Source organism: Elephantulus edwardii, unplaced genomic scaffold, assembly GCF_000299155.1.
Source record: "Elephantulus edwardii isolate Elephantulus edwardi_28Jun2011 unplaced genomic scaffold, EleEdw1.0 scaffold00186, whole genome shotgun sequence".
Lineage (NCBI taxonomy): Eukaryota > Metazoa > Chordata > Mammalia > Macroscelidea > Macroscelididae > Elephantulus > Elephantulus edwardii.
In genome coordinates, this window is record NW_006399936.1 from 1267278 (window position 1) to 1275982 (window position 8705).

At 52.3% G+C, this 8705-nt stretch overlaps 1 protein-coding gene across 1 annotated transcript in view; it reads left to right on the forward strand.

Moving 5' to 3' along the window:
• The window catches only part of ZNF668 (zinc finger protein 668), a 14013-nt gene extending 6011 nt beyond the window's left edge, over positions 1 to 8002 (forward strand). Inside the window, exons 2-4 of the mRNA XM_006896503.1 lie at positions 2920 to 2924; positions 5391 to 6051; positions 6584 to 8002. Of these exons, the coding sequence (XP_006896565.1) occupies positions 5408 to 6051; positions 6584 to 7790 (1851 nt within the window). The 5' untranslated portion in view covers positions 2920 to 2924; positions 5391 to 5407 and the 3' untranslated portion in view covers positions 7791 to 8002. The remainder of the gene's footprint in view (positions 1 to 2919; positions 2925 to 5390; positions 6052 to 6583) is intronic.
• Positions 8003 to 8705: the final 703 nt, after the last annotated feature.

Genomic DNA, 8705 nt, shown 5'->3' on the forward strand with positions numbered 1-8705 from the left:
CCAGTCAGTGGCCTCCCTTTTTACCCTGTTGGAGAAGTTTTTGGATGTGCATAGGGATTTGAGTCTTAGAAGATCCCATTCATCTACGTTATCTTCTCCCTGGTTGTAGGATGTCTTTTTTTTATAAAACCATACCAACTAACTGACTCAACTATAAATCTTTACTAAAGAGAACTCTACCAAAGAGAATTCTAATGTCCAAAGTAATTTAAATTTACTATGGATTCCCAGGGGTGGGAAGGGTGGGGTATTGGGAAATTATTTTACGATTTGACAGCTTTGGAAACCCGAGAAAAAGCCCTATGAGTAGGAGCCACTTAATGACAGTGACATAGGAATTTTTTTTAAATTTATTTATTTTTCATTTCAATGAACAGTAATTTTTTTAATTGTGATTCTAAGAAAAGGTTACATAATAGATTTTCATTCATTCATTTTACCCCCCTTTCTGCCTCCCCTAATTTTTTTTTAAATATTCATTCATTGTTGCACAGTGAGTGACTTCTTAACAGGAGACTCCTTCATTTTTCTCCTGCAGAGTAGCTGGTGGGTTTAAACAGCTGCCCTTTCATTTAGTATTCCAACATTTAACCTCTGGCCTCGTCCTTTTTTTAAGGAAGCCCCAGAAAAAGAATCTGAGATTCAAATGAAAGAGACAGCTACACAAGGGTCTTTTGGGACTGGTGGTTCTAGCTGAGGGAATTGCTAGTGCAAAGGCCCTGAGGTAGGAAGGAATTTAGTTAGGCATGCAGTGAATTGACCAGAAGGATGGGCAGTCTCCTCCTGTGACATTTACTGTCTTTGAAAACCCACTGAAGGCTCAGCTATAAGTTGGTTGTGACTCAGGGTCGCACAACAACAACAACTGCAGATAAAGAATGGGGCTGTGTGTGGATGGAGCCTGATGAGCTAGGGCGAGAACGTTCGGGGTAAGGTAGGCAAGAATTCAACTGGTCCTGTTTGGAACTCTGCTGGCCATGAAAAAGATCCTGGTCTCTGTCTGGGAATGTCACCTAGTAAACCTTGAGTGAATGAAGACTGATGAGAAAAAGAGTCCAGCCAGGGGCCTGGAGACTTGGCTTTGAACCTGAGCTCTGTGGTTAAGTATGTGTCCTTGGGCAAGTTGTGACGGGTTTGTTTGGTCTTTTATAGTTTAAAGGCAGAGTAAGAAATTTCTTAAATTTCTTATTTCTTAAATAAAAATGAAATCACCTCAAGAGAGGAGGGGGGTTCTGTCCTCCAAAGAGTTGAGGATAAGACCCTTGGACAAGTTTTTTGTCTCCACCTCTGTGTAGCAGTACAAATGCGTCCCTCTGAAACGTAACACCAAATGAGGGTGATGTGTCGCAGCTTGGCAAAGTCAGTGATGTCACTGCAAAGTTTGTTATTGTTGTGTGCCATCGAGTTGACGATGACTCATGGCGACCCCATGAACCCTGCCCTGTTCTGAGTTAGTTGTACACAGCAGCCCCCACTACTTCAGTCACTGTGTCAATCCACTGCATCCAGGATCTTCCTCTTCTGCGTTGATCCTCCAGGGAAAAAACCAAAACGAAACAACCCGCCCTACTGGCTAAGGGAGTTGTGAAGACTTAGCTCGCAGGGAGCTGAGGTGGACTCAACCAGCCGCTTCTGAGAGAGAGAGATAGGCGATCTCCTCCGGTGTGATTTACAGCGGTGGAGACCTAGTGGAAGGTCAGCTCTAAGTCAGTGTTAGCTCCACCGCAGTCAGTGAGTAATTGCTGTGGTAGACATAACTTTAAAACGGCAAAAACAACCAGAAAATACTTGTGTAGGTATTAATGTGTAGATATGATGATGTTCGCTGTAAAGTCAGCACCAAACCATACCTGACTCTCCTGAGGGTTTTCATAGGCAGTAATCATACAGGAGAATGCCCATCCTTCTTCTGTGGGACATCTGGTGGATTTGAACCACATACTTTGGGGATTGCAGTTCACTTTCGACGTGTGTGTGTGTGTGTGTGTGTGTGTGTGTGTGTGTGTGTGTGTGTGAATATGGCTACTTATCAATATGAAGATAAAATACATAGTGTTGGATAGGAAAAAAAGAGTTGAGAGAGAGCAAGATGAAGCTCGTCCCAGGAAATGAACAGGCCTTTATTAAGTAGATCTGAGAGAGATGCCAGGTGATCGCTCTCAGAGAGGAACAGAAAGGTGGGCTGGCAGGCAAAGACAGTTTCCTTTTAAGGGGCTGTTAAGGAGATTTAGAGGAGAGGGTAGTTTGCTCAGGAATTTGGGGGTCGGGGTCCTGTCAATACGTGATCAGGCTCCAGGCCTTATTAGGATCTGGTCATCTAGTCCCCTTACCAACTTTCCTCAAGAAATGGTCAGGACTTGGAGTCAGGCCTTGGGGAACGCCAACAGAATTCTTCCTCCAGACGCCAAATTAATGGAAATAGAAGAACCACAGGAGAAACAGTGAAAAATCACTCGGGCTGTGAAGAACTGTAATAACCAGCTTCACAGAACAGCTTACACAGGGTAGAAATTGTTGAATGGTGTTCACTGTGTGAACCTTCATGGGAAAGACAAGAAAATATTAAGGGGTGAAGGGAGGAGGAAATCACCCCCCTGACCAGGGGCATACAAAGACCTAGGATTATGTGTTTAGTTCTTAGACGTTGGTTTAGCATTACCTAGAGGAGTATTTAAAGTACAGAGTCCTATCCCAAACTCCCTGATTGATTTTTTGGACATGTATTCACAGACTCAATGGAAATAAAATAATCACCCTAGGGAGCTGATGGGTGGGAAGAGTCCTCAGAGGACATTGAAGGGAGACGTCAGTGGTGAGATTCCAGGCAGAGGCCTAGCCTGCTGGAACCTCCACTCTTCATGGGGCTGCCGACCCAGGCAGTGAAGTTTAGCAATCTTAGATGATTGAACAGACCCCAAGAGAAAGTAAGTTCAATAGATCTGGACTCTGATTTGACTGGGCACTTGAGCTCCTGGGACCTCAGTTTACCTGTCTGTAAAATGACAATCATCACTATGGGAGGAATGAGTGAGTGAATGAAGTAATGTAGCCTGCTGGACAGAGTACACCGCCCCCCCTCCTCCAGAAGACTCAGTAATTATTCTTATCTCACTCAGTTCCCACCCAGTCCTGTGAGGTAAGTACTGTTATTATCTTCCATTTTCCAGATGAGAAAACTAAGGTTCTGAGAGATGAGGTAAATTGCCCAAGGTCATGTCAGCAAGGAAGTGATGGGGACAGATTCAAAGCCAGGAAGTCTGGTTTCAGAGGTTGTGCAGTTAAACACAATCCTGTACCACCTATCTGCACCTCTGTTCCCTTATCTGTGAAATGGGCCTTCTAATAGAGCTTGGTACTGACATGAAAGTTAAGTGAGATATGCATAGATATGCAAAGAACTTAGGACACTCTGATATTTGACAACTGCTCTGTTAAATGGGAGCTGTCATTCTCAATTTGGAGGCATCTTCCATCAGGCCGACTGCTGAGACAGTAGGAAGGAAGGAAGTGAAGATCCTCACCCCAGGAGAGGGGATCCCATAGAAATTACTGGGGCCATTCAAGGCATAGGGAAGACTGGACCTGAAGCCCTTTGGCTTACCTTCCAGCTCCAGGATGAGAAAGTAAAGACCAAGCTGAAGGTAGAACAGCACTTGTGTGGAATTGAGGGTGGATACTTGGGAGATAGAGAAGCAGGAGTGAGGGGGTGGGGTAGAGGGGGGTGTCCAGCAAAAGACCAATGGGACTGGGAGCAGACAGGAAGTTCCTGGCAACTTGAATCACCATGTGTTGGAATCTATGGAAAGTTTTTGATCAGAAGGCACAGAGCATCACTTGGTTCCTTAGGGAGAAGACTCTGACCCATGTCTGTGAATGTTAGATTGTGATGGGGAAGAGGGGAAACTGAGGAAGGTCCCCAAGCTGACCCTGAGGACTTGCGTGCTCCAGGGGCTCATGTGTTCTCCCCAGATCAACCAAGTAAACTGTTCGTGCAGTCCTTTCCCGGGTAAGGGGCCCTGAGCCTCTAGAAGCCTGTCCTTTACCCCACCACCTCCCTGGCACAATTCAACTTCAGCCTTCTTTCAGCCTCATTGCCCTCACTTAGAAGCCACCAAGTTGGACAGATGAGGAAAGCAGGACTTGGAGAGGAACGCTCATTTCATCGAGGTCTTTCACACCAGGCCTGCAAGGAGGACTCACGTGTCTCTCACCTCCCAGCCTAGTCCCTGGGTATACTTGCCTCTCCTCTCTCTACACCCCGTATCCTCCCTCTGCTCCCACCCCTCTTTCAGCAGCTGCTGTTGAGCCCTCCCTAAGTGGATCAGCCATAATCCTCTTCCCTTCATCCTCTAGGAGGATGAGCTGGGGTTAAGACTAACACAGCTGTCAATCCAATTTCCACCCATCATGATCCCTGGGAGCATCTGGGTGGAGAGTGGCTGGGATTCGGACCAAGAAAGTCGGGGTATCACCAGGTCCCAGAAAGACCTGCTAGATCAGGTATGTGGATTATGACTCAAGCTTCTAACTGCCAACAGTGGTTGTGGCTGCCTTGTGAGAGAATGAGCTCCCCATTGGCAGAGGTATGGGAACCCGAGGCCAGTAGGGATTCCAGAGCTGAGGGTGGACCAGGATTCCTGTCTTGGGTGGAGTTCCTTACAGCTGTGCCCCGCCAGGGCTCTGTGTGAACAGTTGCTGCCCCAGCAGCTAACCACCCACAGAGTAAAGGCACAGCACACATGCTGGGGACCTGTCACTGGCAGACAGATGGTGCCACCTTCCTCTGGTCTCAGGTCTGCCATCCCTGGGCACTTGGAGACCTTGAGGCAAGGCTCCCATCTGGGCACCATCGACATCCACAGCCTTGTGTTGTACACACGGTGGACCCAGAAGTTAACCAAGGAAGATGGTGAGGCAGATGGAATCTTGGCCCTTTGGGGATGCCATAACATTTGGAGAAGCCGGAAGAGGTTGGGGAAAGGACGTGCAAGTGGCCCTTTTGGTGACCTCCTTCCTTAATCTCTCTGAGGTCATCCAGTCCAATCTCTCATCAGTGAGCAGACCTGAGAGGAGAATTTGAGAGTGAAGTGTCAGAGCCAGGTTGTTGCTGTTTTGTGTCATAGTCAGAACCGACCCATAGCTGACACCCTCCAGCAAGTTTTTGGAGGCAGTAAATAGCATGGGAAGATACTGCCCATTTTTCTCCTGAGGAGCAGTTGGTGGATTAGAAACTCCCGCCTGGAGTGTTCAGAAAAAAGGATGCGGGGTCCTGAGTGAAATATGCAGATAGGACAGTTTCCTCTGAGCAGTCGGAGGACTTGGTAAAGGGAGACCTTGGAGCATGACGCAGGGATGTGGTGGCTTCTAACTCTGCCTCTTTCACAGCGCAGCCCGGCTCACCAAGGCCATGGAGGCAGAGAGCGTTGAGGCCCCCTGTTCAGCCCCAGGCTACAAGCGCTCCGGCCGCAGATACAAATGTCTGTCGTGTACCAAGACATTTCCAAATGCACCCAGGGCCGCGCGCCATGCTGCCACACATGGGCCTGCAGATGGTAAAGAGGCGGCTGAGGTGAAGCCGAGGCCCGAAACCGAACCCAAGCCAGAGGATGCCAGTGGGGACAAGGTGTCTGGTGCCCCAGGTAAGCCTCGGCCCTACGCATGTCCGCTGTGTCCCAAGGCCTACAAGACGGCCCCTGAGCTGCGCAGCCACGGACGCAGCCACACGGGCGAGAAGCCCTTCCCGTGCCCGGAGTGCGGCCGCCGCTTCATGCAACCCGTGTGCCTGCGCGTGCACCTGGCCTCGCACGCCGGCGAGCTACCCTTCCGCTGCACGCACTGCCCCAAGGCCTACGGCGCCCTGTCCAAGCTTAAGATCCACCAGCGAGGCCACACCGGGGAGCGGCCCTACGCCTGCGCAGACTGCGGCAAGAGCTTCGCAGACCCATCGGTGTTCCGCAAGCACCGGCGCACGCATGCCGGCCTGCGCCCCTACAGCTGTGAACGCTGCGGCAAGGCTTATGCTGAGCTCAAGGACCTCCGCAACCATGAGCGGTGAGCACCAGGGTGGGGACAAAGGGGGCAGCAGGGGGCAACTGGCGTGGACAGCGAAGGGCATGGGCAGCACACGCCAGGAGTGTGGGCAGCAGGGTCCGAGGGGTGAGGTCAGCAAAGGGGGCAAGGAGCATGGGCAGCTTTGAAAGGGCTGGTGTAGGATGGAGGTGGAACCTCAGCGGCTGCCCTTTGACCAGTAGGGCCAGGCCTATTCTCAGGGTGTTTGGAAGTAGCCAGTGGGAAGGGGGGCTTCGGTGGTCCTCAGGGAGTGCCCAAGGCCACCTGCGTTGGGATGGACCCCTGGAGGATGGGTGAAGTCGTCTGGACAAGTTTCTGGGGGCAGGACTGGAAGTGGGGTGGCTCGGAGGTGTGTGGGGTCCATCCAGATCTTTGGTGCACAGTGGGCTTTATCTCTGTACCTTAAAGATTTCTTTTTCAGGGGTGCGATCCTGCGGCTCTCAGGAGCTTGTGCCAAGGCCCCTAACTTGCAGGCGGTGGCGGGATCACCTTCATGCCCTCTCTGTGCCCACAGGTCCCACACCGGCGAGCGCCCCTTCCTCTGCTCCGAGTGCGGGAAGAGCTTCTCCCGCTCATCCTCGCTCACTTGTCACCAGCGCATCCACGCAGCACAGAAGCCCTACCGTTGCCCAGCCTGCGGCAAGGGCTTCACGCAGCTCAGCTCCTACCAGAGCCACGAGCGCACACACTCGGGCGAGAAGCCCTTCCTGTGCCCGCGCTGCGGCCGCATGTTCTCCGACCCCTCCAGCTTCCGGCGCCACCAGCGTGCCCACGAGGGCGTGAAGCCTTACCACTGCGAGAAGTGCGGTAAGGACTTCCGGCAGCCCGCCGACCTGGCCATGCACCGCCGGGTGCACACGGGGGACCGGCCGTTCAAGTGCCTGGAGTGCGACAAGACATTCGTGGCGTCCTGGGACCTCAAGCGCCACGCGCTGGTGCACTCGGGCCAGCGGCCCTTCCGCTGCGAGGAGTGCGGGCGCGCCTTCGCCGAGCGTGCCAGCCTCACCAAGCACAGCCGCGTCCACTCGGGGGAGCGTCCCTTCCACTGTAACGCCTGCGGGAAGTCCTTCGTGGTGTCCTCGAGTCTGCGGAAGCATGAGCGGACCCATCGGAGCAGCGAGGCCGCAGGGAACGCCCCGCAACAGGAGCTCGTGGTGGGGCTGGCGCTCCCGGTGGGAGTGGCGGGCGAGGGCTCTGCAGCCCCTGGAGCTGGTACCGGGCTCGGGGACCCTCCCGCAGGGCTGCTGGGGCTGCCTCCAGACTCAGGTGGGGTGATGGCCACGCAGTGGCAAGTGGTGGGTATGACAGTGGAGCACGTGGAATGCCAGAATGCGGGGGAGGATGCTGGGCCCTTGGAGGGGTCAGGTGAGGTGGGGAATGAGGAGGTAGATGAGAAGCCACCCCAGTTTACATGCAGGGAATGCAAGGAGACCTTCTCCACGTTGACCTTACTGCGGAGGCACGAGCGCTCGCACCCGGAGCTCCGGCCCTTTCCCTGCACCCAGTGCGGCAAGAGCTTCTCCGATCGGGCAGGCCTGCGGAAGCACAGCCGCACCCACAGCTCCGTGCGCCCCTACACCTGCCCCCACTGCCCCAAGAGTTTCTTGAGTGCCAGCGACCTGCGCAAGCACGAACGCACCCACCCTGCACCCGTTGAGGCCCCCACGCCCCTCGAACCCCTTGTGGCTTTGTTAGGAATGCCTGAAGAGGGGCCGGCCTGAGGCTCCCACCTCTCAGCCACACTCCCAGATGCTCAGCCCCGACAGGGTGCCTCCTGAACCTCCTTTGGCCCCAGCTTACTCTTTAGCGTCCTGATCCCTTACCCCCAGGAGCTAGTTGACCACAGCCAGCCTGCCCAGTGCGAGCTGACAGCAACTGTTAAAGTCACAAGGTTCTCTGTGTGCAGAACTCATTAAAGCGTTCACTTTGGCACTGGATTGTCTTCTGTGTTCTGAAATGGGCTGGTAGTTTGGTAAAGTTCTCTGAAAACCCCAGGATTGAAAAATGAGACACTAGAAAGGGCTTTGGGAGTCCTGGTGACTTAGTGGTAAGGAATTGTACTGCCAGCACAAAGGTGTGCAGTTCAGATCACCAGCAGCTCTGCAGGAGGCCTGATGGACAATCAATTTTAGTCAGATTTGCTCTGAAAACCGCTGGAGTGTCAGTTATGGGTCAGTTCCAACTCTTAAGGTCCACAGCAACAACAGAAAGGGTTTTGGGTGCATTGTTGCCCAAAACATGTTTCAAGTATCAAGTACCATTTGCATCACGGTGTCTTTTGACAAAGGATTCAGTGACCAAACAAGTATAGGAAATATTTGCCAGCCCTTCTTGGGAATTCCCAGTCATCAAAAGTGTAGTAATGGCTTTGAGAAGACTGCATGAGGAAACTTAGCTTCATTTAGCCCGTACTTAAGCAGCCCTGGTAGCACAAAGTTTGCTGTTAACCAAAGAATCAGTGGTTTGAATCTACCCACTAGCTCAGAGGGAGAAGAAACTGACAATTTGCTTCAGTAAACATCACAGCCCAGGACACCTTGCGGAGCACCTCTGCTGTGCCGTGAGGGGCCAGTGTGAGTTTAAACTGATTGCAACACCCGTCAACAGCCCATACTTACTTGACCTTGGAAACCTTT